Here is a 26,237-nt window from a genome sequence, read left to right as displayed (position 1 = left end):
ACCAGGGGCCTCCCTCTCTCTGGTCCTCGTCCTTCCCTGCCGGGTCTGGGGGAGCGCTCCGGGCAGTGGCAGCACCCCTGCCTTCGAGGCCAAGCACGTTGGGCTGCGCTGGCGGTCGAGCACCCTCCCCCGCGTCTTCTACGGGGTGAGTGCGCCCCGCGGGGTGCTCCTGCAGCCCTTACAAGGAGTTTGGCGGCGCTCGGGGCGGCCCCGCCCGCCGTGCTCCTCCGGCCCCTCCTCCCCCGCGCTCGGGCTGAGCCGCGGGGAACACAGTCCGCTCCTCGCGGAGCTCGGGGCGCAGACACCGACCGGGCAGAGAGTGCCGGGGGAGTCCAGGGTCGCCCGCCCCGGAGGGCCCCGACGGGCGGGCACGCTGACTGGGGCCTTTCGGCCAAGGACTCGCATCCCTCTTCGCAGCGTCGCCATGTCCTCGGTGTTCGGGAAACCCCGCGCGGGCAGCGGGCAGCAGAGCGCGCCCCTCGAAATCAACCTGGCCATCCTGGGGCGCCGCGGCTCCGGGAAGTCGGGTGAGTGGGGCGGGCGCCAGGACGGGAGGGGGTTTGGTGGGGCCCAGGGAGGCCACGAAGGGATGTGGACGCTGCCGTGGGCTGGAGGGCAGACTCTTCCATTGGCCTTGGGGGGTTCCCGCACCCAGGTAAGCTGGGCGCCGTGATTTTCTTCTTTGCCTCAGTTTCTCTGTTGCTTGGCGCGCTCTCCGCTTTGTTCTCAGCTCCTCCGTCTCTCATCTGTCTTCTGTTCCTTGCCTGGCTCTCCCTCTGCGACTCGTCCTCGGTGTCTGTGACCCCAGCTTTCTCTCCCTTCTGTCTCTGGCTGTCTCCCAGCCCTCTGCCGGTCTCTCCCTCGTGGACCCCTACCCTCTATTACCTCTCCCTGGGGCCAGCTCTGGGCTTGACACCAAAAGGCCACGTTAGGCACTGACCCCAGCCCACAGCCCCTTAATCACAGCCTTGCTCCTCCCTGATTTAGGCTGGAGGTGAAGGAGCCACTGGCCCCTGAAGGGAGTTGGTAGAATCTTTGGCTTTGGGGGTTTTCCAGGCCACACTCCCCACTCCCCTCCTCAGTTCCCTGGGATTCTGGAATAAAGTGTGCATTCTTATCAAATGTATTTGTTCTAAGTCAGACCCCTCTCTTGACTTTCTGGAAACAAATTGAACTATGGTCCCAGGTGCCTGGAACTAACCTCTACAAACCCAGGTATCATTTCTGTCAGCACCGAGCTCTGCCTTCACCACTCCTGGAAGCTCTCACCCACCTGGAGCCAGGGGGTGGAAATGGGGGTGTCACCACAGGCAGAGACCCAACAAAAGGGTCCAGCCCTCTCCTTGCCACTCACAGTCCCAGGCTGCTGAAGGTGGGAGGGGAGAGGGGGCCCTTCCACTGGCCATTTTCCAGGTGCAGCCATTAGTGAGTGGCCAGCACCAGCTCAGTTAGCGCTTGATGCCCTTCCCCAGGGGTTCTTTGGAACTTGCTGGGAGCTTCCTCTCTGCTTGTTAAGCCCACCCTCTGGCTCAGAGAGGGATGACTCTGAATCACCTTGTCCTACAGAAAAGATTTGCCCTCTTCCCTTTGAAAATAAAATTGTTATTTGGAGCTCTATCACTGGTACAGTTTAGCCAATGGCTACATGAATGAAGAAATTTAAATTAAAAAATATGTATTCCCTGGGTATGACTTTGCAAACTGACACTGGTAGGAATCCTGGGAAATAATTTTTAAGATTTTCTTTAAAATATCGCATTACTTTTTAAGAGTTCAGTATAATAGTTGGCTGGCCCTTGGCTTTGTGTGATTAAATTCTGAACAAAATCAGAATTCTGTTAATGTATCGCACCTGGGGAGAAATTCCTTCTAGAGCCTTACACGCTTTGAGACACCATGGTGAGTGGGGAGGCCCTGGAGCGGAGACTTGAGGGCTGAAGGACTGAGGACTGCAGTGTGTTTACTCGGGACACAGATTGTGCCTGGAAATCCCAGGCCCTCCAGGGGTCACACTGCCCCCAGGGATCATCCGCTGATCAACTTGGCCCTTACTCTCTTTGGCTGGTAGCCAAAACTGGAGTAAACGCCCCACTACGTTTCAGAATCTTCATGACTTGTCCAGGATGGAGGCTGTCTTTCTTCGGTTGGGGCTGACCCTAAGGTAACTGGTTGCCTGGGTCCTGACCCTATAGGTGGATCTTCACAGACATCCCTTAGGCTTGCCTCTCATTGCTTTTCTTGCCATTAAAAAACAAACAAACAAACAAAAAATCCCAGGATGCAACTGAAGGGACACAGTTCTCCATATTTCTGGTTTCTTTTGAGTCTCTCAAACCAACTCCTCAGCTCCCAGCCTCATTCCCCCAGAGACTGGAGCGTGGGGCCAGCCAGGGGTCACAGAGGCCAGATTAGGCCTTTCTGAAATGAAAGGGTTGGGCTCCAGGGGCCAGCAGCCAGACACAGCAGGGGGACTGAGCTGGTTTCTCTCTGCTTCTTACAGCCCTGACCGTGAAGTTTCTCACCAGAAGGTTTATCAGTGAATATGACCCCAACTTGGGTAAGAAAGCACTCCTCCCTGTCCCCTCTGCTGTGCCTCTCTCGGATCCAACCCCCTCCCCACCCACCCTGCTCCCAACAGACACCTACACTTCGGTGGGCCCAGGTCCAACCAGGACCCAACATCTGGAGGCAAAGGGCAGGAGCCACCAAACTTGGCGGTTGGCCAGATTCAGAGAGCTGTCTGATTTGCCCTAAATTATGAGGTAAATTATTCCTTTTTTAAAAATTGAACATAGCAGAGCATCTACATCCACCAAGTGCTGTTTTTCAAGAGGGTCACTCGGTGCACTTTTGCAGAAAAGTTCGGCAAGACATTTGAGAAATTCTTTGGTGGAACTGGCTTCCGAACCAGTTTTTGAACTACACAAGAAAACTAGTCTTGTTTTATTGACATATCATGTTATAATGACAAAAAGGATGAGCTGGTGTTGGTTAGAGCTGAGTTTGAGTCCTAACTCTGCCACATATTGGCTGTGCAGCCTTGAGGCAGTCACTAACATCTCTGAGCTTCTGTTTCCTCATCTCTAAAGCAGCCATAAAAAAACACCTATCTCAGAGAATTACTGTGGGGGTTAGAGATAACACATGTAAAAGAGCTAGCTTTGTACTTGACCCACAGCATACGTGCAATGAGCATTCATTTCTCCCTCCTCGAATGGTTTCCCTTCTATGGTGGCTGAGATTCCCCCAAATTAATCAGATCAATGTTTCTGAAAATTATTTTCAGCAGCAGGAACTTTTCCTTAAATAACTTCTTACACCCTAATATCTAAACGTTTCCTTAAATAACTTGGCACCCTAATATCTAAAATAAATAAATGCAGAGCTTTATTAGTATACAGGTCACCTAAAGCTCCCATTTATAACATTTGTTATTGTAAACTGGGCACTGAGAAAAATGAGTTCTCTGAATCTCTTAGCCTTTTGGAAATGAAGGTTTCGGTCTTGGATTCTTTTCTCCATTCATAAGAATGGAATAAAGCACTGTGGTACCCCCGAGGACCCCCGAGGAAACCTGGGACTCGGAGCTCAGGCCAGATAGCCGCACGGTGGGGCACTTCCTGCCGCAGGTGTCTGAGCACCACCATGACCCTGAAGAAAAAAATTCCTTAGCCCATGGGGACCACCAGGCCCTCAGTTCAGGCTGGAATGTTGAGTCCCAGTGTCTGAGCAGGACAGGACCTCAGGGCTATGTAGGCCAATGGTTTTTAGAGTATTTTCTGTGAGTACTAGAATCCCTTCTTCTGACCAGGAGGTTCATCCTTGGATATGACACCAAATTGGGTGAGGAACTTCTTGGGTAAGGACATCTTAACAGAACCCCGGGGTGCTAAACAGAGAAATTGAAAGGGCTCCCCCAGTTAAGTCGAGTGTGCAAGGCAAGTGACTGGCCAACAGCCCCTTAGGAGTTTGTCCCTCAAAACCTGGCTTGCCCACCAGTGCTCCAGCAGAAGCCCTCCATGCCCCAGTGGAGGCAATAGGCCCGAGGAGCTGAGGCTTCTGCGTGAAGATCACACAGCAGGTCTGAGGAGAGCTCATTTGACTTTGCAAACTTGACTTTGTGGGAGCGGACACAAATGTGACTGTGTGCTGGTGGGGTTGGGAGAAGCCAGAGCACGAAGTCAGATGAAGTGGGGGCTCTGAAGAGGGCAGGGGGGACAGAAGGTGGGGGGACAGAAGGTGGAAGGAAAGGCGCCCAAGCGCGAGTGTCTGGGAAGGGAAAACAGGGAGTCTCGAGAATGGCGCCCCAAAAGGCAGGCTCTGCCCAGCTCAAATACTGCATACACGTACTAAAACTTATCTGTGGTCTATCTGAAATTCAGATTTAACTGGGCACCCTCTATTTTATCTGGCAACTGCCTCCGTTCTCTCTCCCTCCCTGCCCCCTAGTCCACACCCTTCAGGCAGGGTCCTACCAAAGGAGCCTGTCACAGTGGTGGTCCGAGCTTCCTGACTAATTGTGGAGTTCTGACCTGCTAGTGGAATGTGTGGTCAGACTGTTTGGGGGGCAGTGGCTTCATAATGGTTAGTCGTCCTACCCTGAGTGCCTCTGAGCTGGAAAGATGACCAGACGCTCGCCCTCAGTTGTTCCGGGAGGCCAGTGCTACTCCTGCGGGTTCTGTGTCACTGTCTAAACACTGTGGCCACCATCCCATGGCTGCTCCCAGCGACAGTGGGGACTCTGGGGCCAGAGCCTTTCCTTCTGTGCAGAAAGGTCTGAGTGTCCAAGGGCAGAGTTAGCCATCAAGAGGTGGAGAGCCACTCTCCCCTTTGCAAAGGTCTGCCTAGAGCCTGAGCTCAGACGGAGGCTCCCGAGGGTGGGAGCTTGTGTAACTTGTTCCCATTGCCAGCATGCAGCACGGTGCTCCATACGACATAGATACTTGTAAACATGAAATCGAAGTTTGATTTTAGGGTTGTCCTTTACAGAGCACCTTCTATTATTATCCCCAGTTTACAGATAAAGAAACTGCGGCAGTGGTTTGCCTAAGATCATGGAGAGCCTCAGGTTCAAAGGAAGGAGAGACACCAGCCCAGTTGCTCCCCACTAAGGGCAGCCTTGTGCTGTAGAGGGCTGCCCGAGCCTTGGTTTCCCCATGTGGCAGATGTGACTACCCAGACTCTGTGTGTGTGAAAGCTGTGCCTCATTGTGGGTTGTGACTGATAGAGCCAGTGGGAGCCAAGAGATTCAGTGCCTGCCACAGGACTTTGCCTGTGCTGAACACTGGGGGCGGGGGCGGGCCTCCAGGAGAACACCCTCTTGCAGAGAGAGGCCTGCAGCCCTCTCACCTGGCTTGCCCAGGACAGTATGATAGCTACTCTCCCGCATCCTTTTCCAGTAAGGACATAGGCATCGTTTCTGAGACATCGTCCTCTTTACACTCTGACCCGAGCTCCTTTTAAAAGATTTTTACTGTACCTGGCTGGTGTAGCTCAGTGGATTGAGCGTGGGCTTGCAAACCAGGTGGTCGCAGTTTGATTCCCAGTCAGGGCACATGCCTGGGTTGCAGGCCAGTTCCCGGCAGGGGACGCACCAGAGGCAACCATACATTGATATTTTTCTCTCTCTCCTTCCTTTCCCCTCTAAAGATAAATAAAGTCTTTTTTTTAAATTTTAAAAAATAAAAGATCTTTACTGTAAATGAGAGAAAAATGCTTTCAGAAAAGAGTCTTCTACCAGCACTAAAGTCCACAGAATGGTATTTAGAACTAGAAATGATGAGGCCCACATATTTAAAGACACCAGAATGCCCTTAGGACAGGGACTAGTGATGGGAAGAAGGGATGTTCCTGTGACTTGGAAAGGAGCCCTCACCTTTCAGAGTCACCTCACTTATAAAGCGCGAGGAAGCTGGATACGATGGCCTCTGAGCTCCTCCCAGTTCACCCATGCAGTTCCACATCCTCAGCCGAGCTGGGAGCTTCTGCTCTCCCCCTGTGCTCCGCCCAGATAGAGCTGGAAGGTTGACTGGCCCACCAAGCAAAGGGAGTGAGGAGGTCCCAATGGAGAGGCAGCCCAGCCAAGGGTCCACAAGTTCAAGTTCCTTTGTGGACAGATGTTGTGTGGCTGTGGCCGAGTTCCCTCCTTCTCTGGGCCTCACCTCCCTGCGTCTCTCTGCCTCCCTGCCATCTCTGTGCTGTGCACCCAACAGCAACCTTGAAAGGCTGTTGTTCTATAAAAGATGACAGGAGACCAGGACCAGGGTTGGGCTGATATTTTTCCTTGGACTGGGCAGGACACAGTGCCTGTTTGGGGCCAGGAGCTGTGAAGTCTCAAAAAGGGGTGCATCAGACAACTTGGGCAGGAAAATCGGAATGAGATGTAGGCATCTAGGGGCAGCACTTCTTGTACCAAATATAGTTAAACATTTAGGGCATATTTTCCATTAATTTTTTTTTGGGTCTTTGAATAAGAGCGGCATTTGTCCAAGTCCCCAAAGCAGGCTGGGGACGGGAGCTGTCTGTGATTCCTGCTGGCTGCTGGAGGAACTGGCAGGTGTCCAGGCTCAGCTCAGCTGCCCATGACCCTCAGAGAGAACTATTTGACTCAGCCAGGGTTGGGGGGTTCTCTTCTCACAGCGGCTACTGCCAGGAAGACCGAGCAGGCCTCAGTTATACTTAGAAGGGTTTTAGGGTCACTTGGGGCATGGGGACACCCAGGGAAAGGTAAGGACCAAGTGCACTCCCACAGGTGGGCCAGTGGCACGGGGCAGGGGAGGTTGGGACAGTGATTGTCAGTGTGGCAGCAAGGTCCTGTGTGCATGCCTGGCCACTTGCTGCTTTCCCAGGTTTGAGGTCCTGAGCGCTGAAAAAAGTAAAAACTCACGAGATCCCAGTAAGACCAGTAGTTTAGTTTATAGTGTGGTACCAATGTCAACTTCCTGGTTTTGATCACTGTACTGTGGCTATGGACAATGAGTTAACGTTGGGGGGATGGGCTTGGTGCTTGTGCACACGTGGAAACGGGTGCACACCCATGTTCACTCAGAGGCTGCCCTCGGCCCCGCTGGGGGATGGTGCACAGGAGCGCTCTGCATCGAACACTGTCACATAACTCCTGTAATACATGAGTCTACGGTTATTTCAAAATACGAGGTGGAAATAAACCACCTGGGAATGTGGACCTGCCCTGTAAACTCTGGAGCACCACGGTCCCCACTGTCCGTTACCAGGCACTTGTGGAGGGCCAGGGCCCCTGCGCAGGTGCCCACCCAGTCCCCACACAGCCCTGTGAGATAGTGCAGGGGCAAGCATTCAGTGCAGTGCCTGGCACGGAGCAAAAGTTGAAGACTGTTAGCCAGTGTTATCAACTTATCCCCATTGTAAAATGAGGAAATAGCTCTTTTCAAAGAGCTGAGGTGACTTCACCAAGTCACACAGCTAAGTAAGTAGCTGAAGTAGGGTTTGATTCTGTATCTCCAACCTAAAACTTTCAACGACCAGATTCCTCTGCTATTATTTTGACAAGGATTATTTGTAAAACCTCCTTGGGATTTCTAAACAGGGTTCTTTCACTGGGGGCAGGAGGACTGTCCTTGGGGACTTCCTGTGGTAGAGTGGTCAAAGGTGGGGAGGGTGCGGAAGCTGGGAGTTCAGGAGGAAGGGGCTGGCAACGCAGCTCCTGAGGCCTCTGCTGCTCCCTGGGCCCATGGCCACACACTCCAACCTGCAGGCTTGCTGGGTGGACACAGAGCACAGTCCTGTCCCCCATGGCATCTGCTGCAAGTGGCCCCTGTTGCTCCGAGTCCTGACAGGTGAAACAGTGCTTCCTTGGCGGGAGGTTCCGCTCATGTCTCCATGTGGGTGAGAGCCAAGGTTTTGCAGTGGCCCAGCTCAGCCGACCCTTTGTTAGGTCCCCCAAGCTGCACAGGGTCCAGCACAGAGGGAAGCTGGGATTCAGGCCAGTCCATCGTCAGCTGAGTGGCCTGCTCTGCCTTTAACCTGGCTGTCTATCTATCTGTGTTGCAGAGGACACCTACAGCTCGGAGGAGACTGTGGACCACCAGCCTGTCCACCTGAGGGTCATGGACACTGCAGACCTGGTAACGTTACCCTCATGACAGCTGAGAGTCAGGGCAGCCTCCTGAGAGTCCTGGCCCCGTGGTGGGGGCGCCTCAGATGGGAATATGTATCCCTGTTAAGCTCCGGTTTGCTGTGTGACCCTCTCTGGGCCTGAATCCCTTCATTTGGCAAATGAAAGGCAATGCACCAGGCCTGGGGAGGCCTGATGATCGTGGCGCTGGCTCTGAGCCCCTGTGCTCTGGGGCCTGATGCCCGTGCACATGTGGAGACAGGTGCACACACTTGTTTACACAGAGGCTTCCTTCGGCTCAGGTCCCCCCCCATACACATCTCTCCCCTGTGTTCTCACCACCTCCTGCCAAGGCTGGATGGCAGTTCTTCTCAGAAGCCAAAAGGGCACCGTGAACCTAACCCAAAACCAGCAGTGCCCGGAGACAGCCAGGTCTCAGTAGGGGCCATGCTAGAGTGTTGGCTCTGTACCCCAGAGGTCAAGGTCTCCAAGTCTCTGAGTGGGTGGTGGGAGGGAGGCTCACGAGACAATGTCTCCTTTCACACCAAGCCAAATCCACACTCAAGTGCCCCTTTGACAAGGGCTGTGCTGGGGAACAATATACAAAGACCCAGAGTGGAGAGGTGGGATGGGGCAGCTCAGGTGAAGGCCTTTACCCTGACCTCCCCTGTCCCTGACCGGGGCTTTCCTCCTTTGCCCCAGGACACCCCCAGGAACTGTGAGCGCTATCTGCACTGGGCCCACGCCTTCCTGGTGGTATACAGTGTCGACAGCCGCCAGAGCTTCGAGGGCAGCAGCAGCTACCTGGAGCTGCTTGCTTTGCACGCGAGGGAGACGCAGCGCAGCTACCCCACTCTGTTGCTGGGCAACAAGCTGGACATGGCCCAGTACAGGTGAGTGCAGCAGTTCACCCCACAACTGGAGAGCCCCCTTTCCCCCTTTGTGAAGTCTGGGCATCATCTTCAGGGGTTATTTGGCTGCTAAGAACAGTAATCTCTTGAATTTATGTAAAAGAGGGTGTGTTGTGAGGGTGCGGCCCTCCAGGTAGCCCTGGCCAGAAGGGAAGGGTGTCTGGGCAGCACAGGGGCTGGACCCTGAAAGTCAGAAGAGAGGCCACTCCTTCCATCCTCATGGGGCTCTGCGGTCCCTCTCAGCCTCACCCTTTCTTGCATGAGTCTATGTGACCCTCTGTTCCCACTCGGCTCGTCATTCTGTGCCCAATTCCAAGTCTAGGGAGGGAGACTGATTGGTTTCTTGGGTCAGGTGTTTACACTGGTCCAACCAGCTCTCGCCTCACCCAAGCCTGGCCTTCAGGCTCGCTTCCACAGCCGGCTGTGCTGAGGAAAGCTTCTCTTAGGAAGGGTTGGACTTGAATCAGAGGTCACTGCCTGGGCCAGGGGGAAGATTTCCATCAAATATTGCAGCCATATTTTGCTTGGCCAGCACTGTGTTTTCAAAGACCTGGAATCGAAATGCTTCAAGGTGGTGCCTGCTCTTTCTAGCCGACCACAGGCCTCACCACTCCCCATGGCCCACCTCTGCCCTCACCAGGCATTTGAGTGGCCTGCCCACCCTGAAGCATCTGAGACTGTGATGCCTCCACTGAAATCCCATGGGCCGCCTTCTCCGGGACTAGCCTATGTCCTCTACAGCCAGTCCACCTGCGATGTATGCCACCTCCCACCAGCCTTCCACCAGTCCCTCCTGCTCTCCCAGGCCCCAAAGATGCATTGACTGGTGGTAGCAAGGAGGGGACCCTTTGTTTAGCGCAGGTCAGATGGACTGTGGGAAAAAGGGGTTGCAGGCTTAGGCAGGGGCCTTCAAAGGCGGGCGAGTTCTCGAACCCAGACATAGTCCATCTCAGGGAACATGGGGGCAGTTGGGTGATCTGAAAGCCTAAAGGAACCCCAGAGCCACAGAGCCTAGAAGAGGTGTCAGAAGACTGGACCGAGATAAACTAGTTTCTCCACAAGGGAAAAATACAAAACTTGACTGTTGTTTTGATACCAACCTTTGTCAAGCAGATTGTCTAACAGTGCTTTAGGAGCAAATCACAAAGGATATGGGCTCCAATGATGTGGCCTCAGTTACCTAAGAACAAGTCAGTCTATCCCCATTTCTGCCTTTGACCAGGTCCCTAGGTTAAGGGGCCAGGACTTGATGGGCATGGCAAATCCGACCTGAGCTGAGCATCCATCAGTGTCTCCCATGATTGCCTGGCAGCTAAAGAGTAAAACATAGTTTAGAGCTGTGGTTTCCAAAGCACTGATGACATTTCCACCGGGCTGCCACAGAATAAAACAAAAAGGACAGCACTACATACCTGTGTCACCCATTCACACACAAGTACACATGAATGCGTGCATGGGATTCTTGTTTCTGAAAGTCCCAATGACAAAGTTTCAGATTCAAGGTTATTATAAAAAGTAAGTAATATTAAATATTCTTTCTAAGGGCCTTCCTCAGGAAGCGGTGAGCTTACAGACAGGACACCAGCCGGGTTGGGAGGGGCCAGGCGCTCTGCCCTGACCCTTTTTGTCCCAGTCACACTGTCTCTCTGGTGCTGCCCTGCTCAGCTGGCCCCCTCCCAGCCCCCTGCTCCTGCCAAATGAACCTTGGCTCCCAAACCCTTTCTCACCAGCCCCCACCCTAGTGTCTCCTCTCATCTCATGGGCTGCGCCATTGTCCTCAGGAGTGGAGGGGGGGGCAGCTCAGGAGCGGGGCCCAGTCAGGAGGATTCAGCCATTGGATCTTGGCCTCAGCACTTAAGGGACCCCCTGCCCCTTCCGCCTTCTGGACACCCGGCCTGCCCAAGAACCAGTCTTCTTTTTCCCTTCACCCGGTTCCCACGGCTTCCAGGCCAGACGATTTCAGGACCCTCCCGGCTGCAAATGCTCGATCCCACCATCCTGGCAGGTGACCTAGGACTGAGCTGGGAGTAGGTGCTGTCCCCTCTCTCCTCTCCCCATGAAATGCCATCCCCCTTTCTCTCCTGCCCTCACCTGGGTGGGCAGACAAAACTCTCCACGAGTCCCGAGAGCCTGGCCAGCCACAGGCATCCTGAGTGACCTTGGCCCTCCACGCCTCTGGGAGACGCCTCACACCCTTCAGGCCAAACCACTGCAAGGCTGATCCCACAGGCAAGGGCTGAGGGGGGCTCATTTCCTGGCCAAGGGCCCCGAGTGGGGGCAGAGGAGAAGTGGGGCTGGGACGGCTGTCCTCCTCCAGCCACAGGCAGGGTCTGGGCAGGGCCAGCTTCTCCCTTGCCTTTAACTTTGTTTCTAAATTCTGGCTTTGGTGACATCAGCCACCACTGATTGAGCACTGACCTTGCCTGGTACCAGGCTAGGCACTCAACACAAGTTACCTTTTTAATCTTAACAACCCTGAGAGGCAGATGCCATTATCCCATTTTACTGATGGGAAAGCTAAGCCTCAGAGAGATGAAGATGACCTAATCCCTAAGCCAGTAAGTGGGAGCCTGGTGTAGGACCAGGCCTGCCTGACTGGCATGTGTGCTCCTGACCCCATCTCGCCCTGCTTCCCCACCAGGCAGGTCACCGAGGCGGAGGGCGTGGCCTTGGCGGGCAGGTTCGGGTGCCTGTTTTTCGAGGTCTCCGCCTGCCTGGACTTTGAGCGAGTGCAGCACGTCTTCCATGAGGCGGTGCGGGAGGCCCGGCGGGAGCTGGAGAAGAGCTCTCTGGCCCGGCCCCTCTTCATCTCCGAGGAGAGGGCCCTGCCCCACCAGGCCCCACTCACTGCCCGTCACGGGCTGGCCAGCTGCACCTTCAACACACTTTCTACCGTCAGCCTGAAGGAGATGCCCGCTGTAGCCCAGGCCAAGCTGGTCACCGTGAAGTCATCCCGGGCCCAGAGCAAGCGCAAGGCACCCACCCTGACGCTCCTGAAGGGCTTCAAGATCTTCTGAGGAACCCCCTGAGGATCCTAGGCTCAGAGGCTGCAGGATGGTGGCTGATTTCTGGCCACTGGCTTTCCTGCTGATGGAACAATAGCCTGCAGTGGACAGCTGACCCCTGCTCCAGCATCAAGCAGTGTCCTGGACACCCAGTTCCGTGTGTGAGCTGGAGGGACAGGCAGGAATGCTGCTTCTGTTCCCTCTGGGGCCTTGGTTTCCATGGTAACCACTGCATTCTCTGCCATTGAAGGGAAACGACTGCTGGGACAACCCAGACCCCTGGGGTCAGCCTTAAGTAGGAGGAAACTGTAGTGTCCATTGTGGTGTCACCCCTCTAGGTAGACGGCTCCAGGAGGCCCTGCCTAAGTGCAGGCCTGAGAACATCCTGCGAGAAGGGCAGCCCTGAGGTCCTTGAGCCACCTGGTGGACGGAAGGGCCGGGTGGGTGCAGGTTTTGGGGGGGTGGGAGTCTGGCCCTTCCATTGTCTTCTGACCTCACAGAAGCCCCAGGCATCAAACCTCACAGTTTATCCAATTAATAACTGGTTTAAACCTATGGAACATCCTGTGAGAAGTCAAGTCACAGGAAGGGCTATTTCCAGTACTTTGCCTCTCAAAGAAGGTAGAGGGAGAGGCTGTGGGTTTTTCAGGATAGGGGGCCTCTAGAAGTGGTCACCAGAAGGCAGGGCCCCCCTATTTTCCCACCTTAAGTTAAGGACTGTCCATCCACAGTCGGGACCAGCCTTCTCAGTGTTGTGACCAAAGCCATGGAGCCAAGCCATTCTCTCCCGTGGGGGCGACTGGGTCCATGGGCAGAAACAGTGGGCCAATTTGTAGCCTGGCTCGACAGGACTCGGTACCCTCGGCAATAGGTCTGCATGTTCAAAGCATTCTCTTGTAAGATAGAACCTGAAGCCTGTGTGGTTCCTAAAGCAAATTTTTGCATAAATTATTTGGGGTTGCCCCCTCGGCTTATACCACAGCACTGTGGCTCAGACAACATCGGGACCCTCCCTCAGGATCCTGTGGTTAGCATGATAAGGGTCTCGTAGCTTTCTAACTCTGTGTACCATGGGACCCCAGGCCTAACGAAAGTCTTTCACAGACCCTCAGTGGATAAGCAGATCAAGGAGAGGGCTCTGGTGGGAGGAAGGGGCTGGAAGGAATTCTGAGCTCAGAACCCTGCTCCTTCCAGGAGCTTGGATTGAAAGCAACAGCTCTAACCCAGCGTCCAGCCCTGCTTTACAGAGGTGGGGGGACTGGGGTCTGAGGGAGGCTGTGAAGCCCTCAGGACCACACCACCAGTCCCAGCAGGCTTCCCGACCCACGGGCTGGCTGTGGGTTTCACATTTCCGCTCCCCACCGCTAGTGTGGGGACCACCACCATGAACAAAATGCAGTTCCAACAGCCCATATCCAGAAGCATTTTAATAAAAAGGGTTTGTGTGGGTTTTTTCATAACAGAATCTTAGTTTGATGGCTGTTCCTTCACTTTATCTGCAGACAGCATGGGGGCGCTGCTCTGCGCTCCCACTCATTCTCTGGTTCTGGGTCTGGAACAAAGATGTGCACACCCTCTTTCTTCCTTCTCTCTCTCTCTTTTAACCTCATAACTCAATTTCCTCCTGGGCCAAATCCGGCTTTTCTGAGAGCAGGGTCTCTCTTACGATGTTCACACTGTTGTCATCTTTGGTTCTAATCTCAGCCAAGACCTCTGGAGCTTGTTTTGCTGGTGGCAGCTTCTTTAGCTTTCTGGGAAGAAAGGAAACACTGCTGAACGTGAGTCCCCAGAGCTGGGGGTACTGAGTGGTTGGGGCACATTCGAGTTTGAGGGGAAATCCAACAGGCAGTTCTGGGAACTCTTGGGGGAGAAAGCTGAGGTGGTTTGAAGTTCTTTTGGCAGAGAAACAGCTAAGACTCGCCCGTGCCTCTCCCACCAAGTGCTCACTGCCACCTTCGAGTTCAACTATCAATGTCATTGCCCCTCCTTACCAAGGAATTTGGCTCAGAGAAGCACACACCTGAGACATGCATCTAAGTCTCCTGACCCCAAGTCCTGTGTTTTCACCAAATCACATTTCCTCCTCTCTCAGGGCTGTCATCGTTCTTAGTACAGGTCCTCGTCACCCCATCCCGCATCCCCAGACACACTGCAGGAAATTCCCAACTAATCCTCCTGCCTCTGGGGGCCTGCTTCTCCAAACCAGCCTAAACACACCAGCCATGGTTCTAAAGCCCCAATGTGCGCACATCACCCCCCAGCTTAAGCACCTTCAGTGGCTCCCCACTGCCCACCTCCTTAATCTGACATGCAAGATCCAACCTTTCTTCCAGTAACCCCCAAATGTTCTCCCTTTGAGGTGGTTATACTGAAGGTGCACTTCCTGGCCAGGGTGGAGGCACCCAGCTGTGGCTAGAGCTGACCACCCAGAGAATCTGCTTGGGCCGGAGGGGGAGCATCTCTGTCTGCTGCTCCTGTGGACAGACGCCTTGTCTCTGAGTTGACCTTGGTGAGAGGGATGCTTCCACACAAGATGAGAGGCAAGGTCATCTTAGGGGTACACCCCACTGGGCCCTTGTGCATGCAGAAGGATCTTGCTGAAACACACCTTTCATGTCCCTGTGCAAAGACCTTCTCATGAGCTAGAACCTGAACTCCTAAGGATGGCCCTCAGAATGTGCCCACTCTGAGTCCTGCCCCCTCTCTTCCTCCTTCCTCTGCCCTCCTCACCCCGGGGCTAAAGCCACACAGGCCCCCCCCTCCCACCTCAAGCTCCGTGTGTGTGTGTGTGTGTGTGTGTGTGTGTGTGTGTGTGTGTGTGCGCTGTCCCTTGGTCTGGAGGGCTTCTGCAGCCCACCCTCCTGTTTGCCCTGAAGGCCCCAGGTTCCAGCTCTGTGCTCCCACAGTACTGTGTATGTCCTGGTCACCATTTGTCACCTTGAACTGCAGTCATCTCCTCGCCAAACTGTAAATTCCATAAGGCCAAGGCTGAATCTATCGGGGCCACTGCTGTGGCCCCCACTCAGCACAGAGCTTGGCATAGAGCAAGTGCTCAGCTCGAGTCTGTGGAATGATGAACAGGCTGTAGCAGTTCCTGATGACTAGTTCTCGGTGTGAACTACGTGGGTTATTTCTTTAGCAGGACTTCCTAGCAGGGCTATGGGGGAGATTCATAGATGACCAACTGTGGCACAGAAGGAAGGGCACGGGGGTTAGGCTGGATCCTTAAAGACCTTATTCTGCTCAAGGGGAATGAATGATTTGTACCTGTGCCACCTGACAGAGCTGTCTTGGGGGTCAGAAAGAGAANTGGAATGATGAACAGGCTGTAGCAGTTCCTGATGACTAGTTCTCGGTGTGAACTCGTGGGTTATTTCTTTAGCAGGACTTCCTAGCAGGGCTATGGGGGAGATTCATAGATGACAAACTGTGGCACAGAAGGAAGGGCACGGGGGTTAGGCTGGATCCTTAAAGACCTTATTCTGCTCAAGGGGAATGAATGATTTGTACCTGTGCCACCTGACAGAGCTGTCTTGGGGGTCAGAAAGAGAATGCGCAGAATTACAAGCATGATACAGATTTGAGGGAGAGATTCTTCTTATTGTTTCAAAGCTGCTGACGGTGGTGGCTGACGGGTACAGAGCAGTTGTTGAGAGAACGAGTGAGTGAATGAATGGGGTGAGCGAACTAAGTATCTACTGAGTGGTTTCTGGGACTAGACGCCGCACCAGTTGCTTGGGGAAACAAAGCGGAGTCAGATGTGGCCCCTGCCCCCAGGATCTCCACTCAGAGTGGAGTCACATGTGGATCTCTCAAGCATTAGCCCCGGGGCCACCCAGGGTTTAACCAGACGCCCTGCCCGGGTCTCACCCCTTGTGTCAGAATCTCTGAGGTGAAACACAGCGTTCTGTGTTTTTAATATTTCTCCTCGGAGATGTTGTTGTGCATCCAGAGTTAAGGAGCGTTGTAACTATAGGAACGTTAGCATTGCCCGAGGAGCCTCAGCTGCTCTCAGGTCTGCATCTGAGGCCTGCATTTGGCCTTGGAGCAGGGCAAGGCTTCTCCCTTTAACAGCATCCCCAACTCTGCCATGGCCACCACTGAGCACAAGGTGCTAACCACAAGGAATTGGTTGTAACCACCACTTATAGGAGAAACTGGTTCAGAGGCACTGAGTGTACAGCCCTGCTAGTGAGCTGGACAGAGCTGGGATTTGAACCCAGGCCTACATGACTCCAGGGTCAGCGGGTAGTAACTGGGCACAGTTGCTAGTTTTCCCACAATTCTAGGTTCTCAAAGGACCCTGAAGGCTGCATTTTTCTGCCCCAAAGGGTGAATAGCCAAGAGCCATAGGGTCCCCACCTTCCAGAGGCCACCCCCAGGCCAGCTCCTCACCTCCTGGTCTTGATGTTCCTTCCCAGGAGAACCATGCTTATCACGACCACCACACCCACCAGGACCAAGATGGAAATATTCCAAGGAGATGCTGGGGAGGGACACACAGGACAGGGAATGAGGAGAGGCTAGATGCCCCTCAGGCCCACCAACAGTTGGGGGTTGGGCCCAGACACAGTCCACAGCATCAACTGTCGCCTGCTGTGGATCAAGTGTTGTAGAGACTAGTTAAGGCGAAGCCGAGCCCCTGCCCTGTGGGAACTCAAGCATGTGTGTGGGAGGGGGTGGGGGGAGCCGGTCTCTGTCTTGGAGCAGCTCCAGTCTAACGGGGGACAGCACCGAAGCTGGATGACAGTCAAGCCAAACTTCACAATCTTCCGGATTTTGTCAGGGACTGGCAACCCTGGGTGGTGCAAGGGAAGGAGAGAAGAGATGGATGGAATGAGAGGGGGAGGGATGGAGGGAGAAAGGGAGGAAAGGAGGGAAAGAGGAAAGGAGGGGTGGCAGTTAAAATGGATTCAAAAACTGCCCACCGGTAATACATGAGGTGGCCGATCTGGATCATCAAGGTTTGCCCACACTGGACGAAAATGAGGCAGGACCCAGCCTCGGCGTTTGCATTTGCTGTGCCCTCTACCGGGAGTGTTCTTCCCCACATAACCTGCGCGGGGAAAACCCTTCACCTGCGTCAGGCCTTCGCTCAAAGTCACCGTCTTAGTGAGGCTTCATGACGGCACTACCTACCCTTGCTGCATACTTCCTACTCCCTTTCTCTGCTGAATTTTTCTCCTTGTTTTTTCTCTTAGCCCTGGAATCATCCAGAGTTTCACAAAATGCCACTGCCCAACTCATCACCAACACACTATGCATTTTTGTTGTTTATCCTGTTCATTCTCTTTCACTAAAACATATGCTTCATAAAGGTAGAGGTTTTGTTTTATTTATTACTGGAACCCCAGTACAGAAAATAGTGCCTGGCACACAGAGGGAACTTAAATATTTGTGACTGATTGGATGGGTGAATGAATGACCAAGCCCTGAGAGAAGGAGGCTGAGGGCCAGATACACCCTTTGGGCACTGGGACCCTCTGCCTCAGCCCCTGCTCTGAGGGAAGTGTGCAGCCTGCTGGGGCAGTGGCCCTGTCCAGGGCTTCAGCCAGCGTTCGCTGTTTGCATCGTGTGTTGAGAGCACACACCCCACACGCCAGGCCCCTGCCACTTACCATCTTCTACCCGAAAAAACCAAAGCATTTCTTCCAGCAGCTTCTGAGGCACGGCAGTACTAACTGGGGCTTGGGTGGCCCCCTCTCCAGGGTGCATGCCCTGCTCCTGGTTGGGGTACATATCTGACAACAAAGCCCTTAGGCCCCTTTGTCCCCTCAGCTGTCCTCTTGGCCTCCAAGGTGCTGGCCCCTGAGCAGAGCCTGGAAGACCCCTGGAAACAAAGCAGAGAGTGTGACTGGGGGTTGAGCTCCCCCCAAACCCAACTCTCTTCTGGCCCAAAGTTACAGGAGCAGAACGGCCAGACTCCAGAGCAGGTGGGGCCTGGGGGTCCGAGACCACAGACTTGGGAGTCACTCAAACCTTTAGCAAAACCCATCGCATGTGGGGAAGAGCCTGACCTGGGAATGAGGAGGACTAAGCCACCAATGGGCTGTGGGACCCTCGCAGGGGACATTCCCACTTTTTTTACCTGCTTGGCATCCCGCTTCTATAGCTCACACCTCCCCTTCACCCTGGTTTCTTAGCAAATTGCCCCATCCCTTGCCATTGATTTTTGTGCGGTAGCCAATCACAGGACCCTCATGACAAAGGCTGGGCCTATCACAGTCTCTTGTCTGGAGATTGGCCCGCCTGCCAGCCAGAGCTGAGAAGAGGAGAGAGTGCAGGCAAAGGGTAGCTGTTGACGGTGCTGCTGAGAGCTGAGTGCTCCCGCTCCCCAGCTGCCATCCTCGGCCTGATCGTTAGTGCTGCTCTCAGGTCAGCTGCCCCAGATCAGCTGCCCCATAACTTCTCTTCTTTACACACGTTATCAAAATTGCTTTCATTGTTTGCAGTGGAAGAACCTGAATCCATGCTTCCTGGTTAATCCCTTCATTAATTTCCACCTGTTTTCATCCCCACAGAACAAAGCAGGTTAAACAATCTGTGTTTACTAAACCCCAGTCAGGTGTTGAATCCTAGTAATAAAAAATAATAATTCCAATTTTGGATGTTGACACGAAGCCATGTCACTATTCAAGGAATCAGCACTGAAATTCCAAAGAGACTTACGTCCATACGGGAACTTGAAGCCAATAAAGGTAGCCCTACATCGGCGCGGGGTGGGGGGGGAGGGGAGGGGAAGGACTGCTTAGTGGAAGGTGTCAGGAAAACTGGCTCACCATGCGGAGAAAAGGAAGGCTGGATGCACGCCTAACACACTACATACAAAACAGGCTCCACAATTAAAAGCCTAAATGTAAGAGAGAAAAATACAAAGTTAATAGAAGTGGGGTAAAACTTTTTTTCTTTGCCTGAGGATACAGTTTGTTGTTTTGTTTTTTTAGACAGAGAGGAGGAGGGGGAGAGAGAGAGAAAGAGGAACATGATGTGAGAAACACTGATTGGTTGCCTCTCGTTTGTGTCTTGACTGGGGATTGAACCCACAACCTAGGTGTGTGCCCTGAACCCACAACCTTTTGGTGCACGGGACAATGCTTCAACCAACTGAGCCACCTGGCCACAGGAGAAGGGTAAAATTTTAAAACAAAGCCATAACAGCTCAAATCATTCAAAAAACAACAAAAAACTGATGCATTGATTATATCAAAAATAAGATTATGTGCTCAATGAAGAATACCATCCATAAAGTAACCTTTCTGACTGGGACAAGATATTTGCCACACTTAAACCAGGAAGAGAAGGATATATCTAGGATACACAAAGAATTCTTGGAAATTAATAAGAAAAACACATGGTCTCTTATAAATGGATAGAGATCTAAAACCTGCAGCTTCCTATTACAAAATAGGAAGCCCAAAGGGCTAGTGAGCATATGTAGAAATGCTCAAACTCTTTGGAACTCAGAAAAATGCAAATTACTTCCAGCCAAGATGGAGGCGTAGGTGAAAACACTGTGCCTCCTCGCACAACCAAATTTAAAAACAACAAAGATTTAGAAACAAAAACACAACCAGAACAAACAGAAAATTGAACTGTATGGAAGTCCTAACAACGAACCATTCATCCAGACGGGTAAGGGGGCGGAGTTGGCAGCAGGTGGAGAGAGGTTGTGGCAGGAAGAGGCGGTGGTTTGGTGGACCAGGGCACAGGGAGGAAACAAGCAGACCCAACCCAGTGAGGCGTGCGAGGCGGTTGGCTGACCATAGTCACACATTCACAGATATTTTCCCAGATAAACCAGGGAAAAATGGTCAGCGAGACAGACTGCACAGCCCAGGGCCCCAGTGCCAGGAAATAAAGCCTAAAAGCACAAATTGAAAAAACTTGCAGGGGTTGAGGTGCTGGGAGAGAGTCCCAGTCTCATAGGAGAGTTTGTTGGAGAGACCCCCAGGGTCCTAGAATGTACACAAGCCCACACACCCGGGAACCAGCACCAGAAGGGCCCAGTTTGCTTGTGGGAAGCAGCAGAGGGGACTGAAATCTAAGAGAGAGCAGAGCAAGCACCATTATTCCCTTTCTGACTCCGCCCCCACATACAGCATCACAACCCAGCCAGGTGGGTTGCCCTGCCCTGGCGAACACCTAAGTTTCTGCCCCTCATATGTAACAGGTGCAACCAGACCAAAAATTATGGCTCAAACAGAAGAAAAAAATCAAAGCCCCAGAGCCAATACTTTTAAGTGACAAAGAGATAGCCAACCTATCAGATGCACAGTTCAAAATACTGGTGATCAGGATGCTCACAGAACTGGTTGATTATGGTCGCAAATTGGATGAAAAAATGAAGGCTAAACTAAGTGAAATGAAGGGAAATGCATAGGAAACCAATAGTGATGGGAAGGAAACTGGGACTCAAATCAATGGAGTGGACCAGAAGGAAGAAAGAAAACAACCAAACAGAAAAGAAGGAAGAAACAAGAATTCAAAAACATGAGGAGAGGCTTAAGAACCTCCAGGACATCTTCAAATGTTCCAATATCCAAATTACATGGGTACCAGAAGGGGAAGAGGAACAGCCACGAGTAGAAAACTTATTTGAACAAATAATAAAGGAGAACCTCCCCAGTCTGGTAAAGGAAATAGACTTCCAGGAAACCCAGGAAGCTCAGAGAGTGCCAAAGAAGGTGGACACAAGGAAGAACACACCAAGGCACATCATAATTACATTAGCCAAGATTAAAATGAAGGGGAGAATTCTAGAAGCAGCAAGAGATAAGGGGACAGTCACCTACAAAGGAGTACCCATCAGACTGTCAGCTGATTTCTCAAAAGACACCTTACAGGCAAGAAGGAGCTGGAAAGAAGTGTTCCAAGTCATGAAATGCAAGGACCTACATCCAAGATTGCTTTATCCAGCAAAGTTTTCATTTAGAATGGAAGGGCAGGTAAAGTGCCTCTCTGATAAGGTCAAGTTCAAGGAGTTCATCATCTCCAAGCCCTTATTATATTAAATGTTAAAAGGACTTATCTAAGAAAAAGAAATAAAAAATATGAACAGTGAAAGGACAGAAAACTCACAGTTATTAACAACCACACCTAAAACAAAAGCAAACTAAGTGGACAGCTAGATCAGGAGTGGAGCCATAGAAATGGAGATCACATGGAGGGTTAGCAACAGGGAAGTGGGAAGGGGAGAAGCGGGGGAAAAGGTACAGAGAATAAGTAGCATAGAGGGTGGGGGGAAAATAGACAGAGGGGAGGGCAAGAGTAGTGTGGGAAATGTAGAAGCTAAAGAACTTAAGACACATGGAGATGAACTAAAGGGGGGAGTGAAGGGGGGAGAGGGTGTGCAGGGTGGAGAGGAGTGAAGGGGGGAAATGGGACAACTGTAATGGCATTATCAATAAAATATATTTTAAAAAAGAAAAATGCAAATTAAAAATGAAACACCACTTGACACCTATCAGATCAGCACAGGTTGAAAAGCGGGTAACGCTGTGTGTGTGCGAGGCTCTGGGCCACCACCTCGTGCTCTGACGGGGTGTGGGCTGGGGCCGCCATCTAGCAAGCAAAGTAGTCACAGTAAGTGTGCACAGTCACTCTGCTCCTGAGTGTGTATGTAATTACAGTTTTAATGTGTATGTGTGTGTGTGTGTGTGTATATATATATATAAATGGTCTGTCCGGAAGAAGTCCAGCCACTGTTAATATAACAAGAATGGGTTTTCATGACACCAATGTAACCTGACAGCCAAGGAGAGTGGACTGGAATGGATATGTGTGAACAATGATGACTTCACTGTACTGCAGTAGACGCCATGAGTGAGCGAGCATGTGTCCTGTGTGGCTATTGCATTCAAAATGACTGAGTGAGTAGAGCAATGAATCTGCATCAGATTTTGTGTTAAGCTTGAACGTTCCTCCACGGAAATTATCTGGACGATTCAGAGGCCACAGCTGTGGGCACTGGTGATTGGCAGCTTCATCACGACAACCCTCCTGCTCGTGCATCACATCTGGTGCAAAGTGTTTTGGTAAAACATCAAATCACCCAGGTGACTCAGCCCCGCTACAGCCAACATTCGCTGCCCTGAGATTTCTGGCTTTTTCCAAAACTAAAATCACTTTTGAAAGGGAAGAGATTTCAGACTGTCGATGAGATTCAGGAAAGTAGGATGGGGCAGCTGATGGCAATTGGGAGAACTGTGAGGTTCCGAGGTGCCTACTTTGAAGGGGACTGAGGCATCATCGTCCTGTGTACAATATTCCTTGTATCTTCTTAAATAAATGTATCTTTTTCATATTACATGGCTGGATTCCTTCTGGAAAGACCTTGTATGTCCCTCAAACACTATCCCTAGGTATCACAGGGGATGTGCCATTTATGAAAATGCAAAATACACACATACAAAACAACACATATTTTACAAAATTTCTTGTTCCCTTAAAAGAAAGGGAACAAGAATGGTGATAAAAGTAACTGAAAAAGCAGGAGAAAGGTTTTGAAGAGACCAACCACAAAAACATGTGATGGGGCAACTACAAGAAGGAAAGAGGTCCCCGGACGGTCTCTAGCCCGCCCACGTGAACACTGCCCTCCGAAATCGCCTTGGAGGCTCCACTAGGGACAGTCAAAAACAACTGATGGCAAACGGCCAAGTGGAAAAACAGAGCACTAAAAAAAGGACTAGCTTGACGTCGGAGTTTTCTTCAACTCTAAATGCTCTGAGAAAAGAGACACCTACAGATTTTGAGGGGAAATATTTTGACAGAGATATAATACTGAGCTAAGTTTTTCGTATGTGACGGATCACTCACCTGTCCAGGTGGCAACAGAATTCAGGGAGGAAGACCTTGTGTGGACTTCCAAGGACCCAGAGCAGAGCTACCTACTTGCCCTTTTGAGGGATATATGTATATATGCTGGATAATGAAAATGCCAAGTTACAGGGATGGCTAAATGGTATGGTCTTGTTTCCAGCTCCAAGTGTCTGTTCAGAGCACTCGCTAAGAAGGGTTGTGACTTTCTGTCCATCTTCAGATGCAGGAGTACCTGGATTAATTAGTAACATTGCCCACAGGCCCCTGTTGTATATGCAGACCCCCCACACCCACAGAGAAAAGAGTGCGAAGGTCCAGAAAGCAAACACCCACTCCTTCTGGGGAGGTGGGACGGGGCCTGGACGCATGGGAACACTTTGAATACTTCTGTACTGTATACATTTCTCATGAGTACATACTACCTTCATGAAAACAATACATGGTATTATATATTTTAAGTGTATGTATTTTGTATATATATATTTAATATATTTTCTGTATTTGCATGCATTTTTAAATGTATACATATATTGTATTTATGCCTTTGTAACTGCAATTCCAATTTTTAAAAAATCCTCACCTGGGGCTATGTTTATTGATTTTAAAGAGAGAGGAAGGGAGAGAAAGAGAGAGAAAGAGGGAGAGAGAGAAACATCTATGTATGTGAGAGAGAAACACTGACCGGTTGCCTCCCATACACACCCTGACCAGGGATCGAACCCACAACCTAGGTATGTGCCCTGACTGGGGATTGAACCCATAACCCTTTGGTGTACAGGTGATGCTCCAATCAACTGAACCACCAGATCAGGGCACAATTCCAATTTTGGATGTTTAATTAATAACACTAATCAAGATGTCAATTCTTCCCAACCTGACCTATGGATTCGATACAATCCAAATCAAAATCCCAGCAAGTTATTTTATGGATGTCGACAAAATGATTCTAAAGTTTATATGGCATGGCTGAAGACCCAGAAGAGTCAACACGACACTGAAGAAGAACAAAGGCGGGGGACCGGCTCTGCCTGACTTCGAGGCTCTCTGTAAGACTGTGGAATCCGGTAAGCGCACACATTTGTATGCAGGCTGATCCGCAGTGGAATGTGTGTCTTAAATATGGTAACATAGTTACAATAAATATATACCAACAAACAGAAAACTGAAGTGACAAGACGGATGCAGGTCCAGAAGCGAGTCCACCCTCCCGGACCGTGTGAGGCGCCACAGGAACAAAGACACATTTCCCTGAGGACGCTTCATCAGTTTCCTTCCCGATGGAGCATCATATTAATACCCCTGCTTTAAAAAATGTAACTAAATCTCATGATTTATTTGGATTTTACTTTCCCATTAAGGTCTTTTTCTGGTCCAGGATCCCATCCAGGATATCATATTGCATTTAGTAGTCCTGTCTCCTTAGGCCCCCCTGGGAGGTTCCTGCACTTTAAACAGAGCTAACCATCTGCCATCGGGCTGTGGTTCCTACCAAAGCCCGGGGCCCGCCCATCCCCAAGGGAAGCTGCAACACTCACCCCGGGGCCTGCCTCGATCTGCGGTAGGGAGCAGCACTGACTTCTGTGTCTCCTTCCTCCTCCTCTCACGGAGCCCTGGCTGGTCTTGCCCTCGAGCTCTCCCCAGGACTGTTGCCTGGGGCTGGGGCTGCAGAGCTGGTCGCAGCCCAGCCCACCTGGGAGCCCTGCTCGGGCACACGCCCAGGCTTGCCGTCTTCTCTGCTCTTCTGGGATGACTGACCTCTTGAATGAGTGGCCTCAGATGACAAACAGGCTCCACCCAACTTTAGTAACTTGAAAGAACCAGGAGTCCAATGCTTTTTTCTCACATGTTGGCCCCAAATAAAGAGAAAACATCCAGACCCCCTTGCCAGCACAGGGGAATGGACTTGAAGGGACACTGGGTCTGGGGGCTCCAGCATGGAGGGGGGCTACATGACGTGCCCTCCCCAGGCCTCTGTCTGCTGGTGTTATCAATATTTAACCACAGAGCAGGGAGCCAAGCCTGGCCTTTTACAGCCTGCTCGTTCTCACAGTCACGGTCATGGACTTACATGAATTCCACACAAGAAGCTATAAAAGACCTTTGGAGGGCCAGGGGTGGGGAAGGCCAGGCATGTGAGGCTGTGTGAGGGATACAGAAAGTAGGAGGCAGGCCAGGCCGAACAGCACAGAGTAGGGAGTGTGTGGTAGGGAAGCGGGAGTAACATGCTCCCTCACCAGGCCAGGCCCATGCAGTTCCGACCATCAGTGGGCTGTGGGCTTTTCCACCCACTGGCTCCTTGAATCTCCAACAACCCCTGGAGTTGGCTGGGCAAGGAGCAGGGTTCCCACTTCACATGTGAGGTAACAGAAGTTGAGTGAGTTCGAGTAACGGGTACAAGCTGCGCTAGGAGTTCAGCGGAGGTCGACAGTGTGCACAAGACCAGGGTGCAGAGGGAAGGGGGCCCAACGAGGGGGCTGGGGGCCTGCAGGGAACTCCAGCAACTCTTCACTTTGTAACTCACTCACTCACGAATTCGTTCATTCAGTAAATATCATCTGAGTACCTGCTACATAGATGACATGGTAAACAAGACAGGCACGAACCCTGCTCTCCTGGAGTTCACACTCTAGGGGGGATAGACAGACAACCGAAAAGTTACCAAAAACTTATACAAGATCATTTCAGCTGGTGTCAGTTTCTGCGAATCATTTAAACAACAAAATGATACAGAAAAAGATGGGGCCAGAGAGCTCTGATTGCCGAATTCCCATACTGAACACCGGCATTAACGAGGAGTGAGCCCCGCAAAGACCTGGGACAGGTGCAAAGGCACTGAAGAAATGAGCTCAAGGAGTCTGAGGAACGAAGGGGAGGGCCCGGAAGGGCACGGGAGCTGGAGGAGGGTGAGGAGGGGCAGAGGCATGGAATGAAGTTGGAGGGTAGACAGAAGCAGATCTCACAGGACGAGGAGTTGAGACAGGATGTAAAACAGGACGAGGAGCTGAGACGTCACGAGAAACCACTGGAGGGTTTAGGCAGGGAAGTGACGTGGTCTGACTGACATTCATCTAAGATCACTGGTCTACTGGGTGGAGAGGGATGGGGAGACCTACTGGGAGGTTGTTGCGTTCGTCCAGGTAAGAAAGAGGTAGCGGTGGTTTGGACCCGAGTGTGGCTGTGGAGATAGTGAGAAGTGGTCAGATCCAGGGCACTTTTTGGAGAGAAAAGTTGCTGATAGGTCTCAAGAGGAACTCAACACCCACTCTGTTAAGCACCAAAGGAATTCAAAAGGTGACTATTGGCTTGTACAACTGGGAAGAGCCAGGGGGAGCTGACCTTAGGGAGAGCTGGAACCAGGAGCCTGAAGATCCTTAGCTCTTTCTCTCCCTAGCTCTCTCCCTGCCTCTC

General features: G+C 51.8%; 2 protein-coding genes across 2 annotated transcripts; one reads left to right on the top strand and one right to left on the bottom strand.

The window, feature by feature from the left end:
- RASL12 (RAS like family 12) lies at nt 1-13,473 on the top strand. Its single transcript, XM_037054128.1, has 6 exons — nt 1-145; nt 418-527; nt 2,501-2,557; nt 8,029-8,102; nt 8,795-8,985; nt 11,645-13,473. Exons 2-6 carry the CDS (start codon nt 425-427, stop codon nt 12,018-12,020), a joined length of 801 nt encoding a protein of 266 aa, XP_036910023.1. The 5' UTR covers nt 1-145; nt 418-424; the 3' UTR covers nt 12,021-13,473.
- On the bottom strand, nt 13,421-24,534 carry SLC51B (SLC51 subunit beta). Its single transcript, XM_037054129.1, has 4 exons — nt 24,365-24,534; nt 17,627-17,838; nt 16,404-16,494; nt 13,421-13,759 (listed from the first exon to the last, which is right to left on the bottom strand). Exons 2-4 carry the CDS (start codon nt 17,745-17,747, stop codon nt 13,615-13,617), a joined length of 357 nt encoding a protein of 118 aa, XP_036910024.1. The 5' UTR covers nt 17,748-17,838; nt 24,365-24,534; the 3' UTR covers nt 13,421-13,614.
- Nucleotides 24,535-26,237: the final 1,703 nt, after the last annotated feature.

The sequence above is a fragment of the Sturnira hondurensis genome, unplaced genomic scaffold, assembly GCF_014824575.4.
Source record: "Sturnira hondurensis isolate 20B ecotype Veracruz unplaced genomic scaffold, ASM1482457v3 Scaffold0008196, whole genome shotgun sequence".
Taxonomy (NCBI): domain Eukaryota; kingdom Metazoa; phylum Chordata; class Mammalia; order Chiroptera; family Phyllostomidae; genus Sturnira; species Sturnira hondurensis.
The sequence above is the reverse complement of the archived record's forward strand: the minus strand, read 5'-3'. Positions and strand labels throughout refer to the sequence as shown.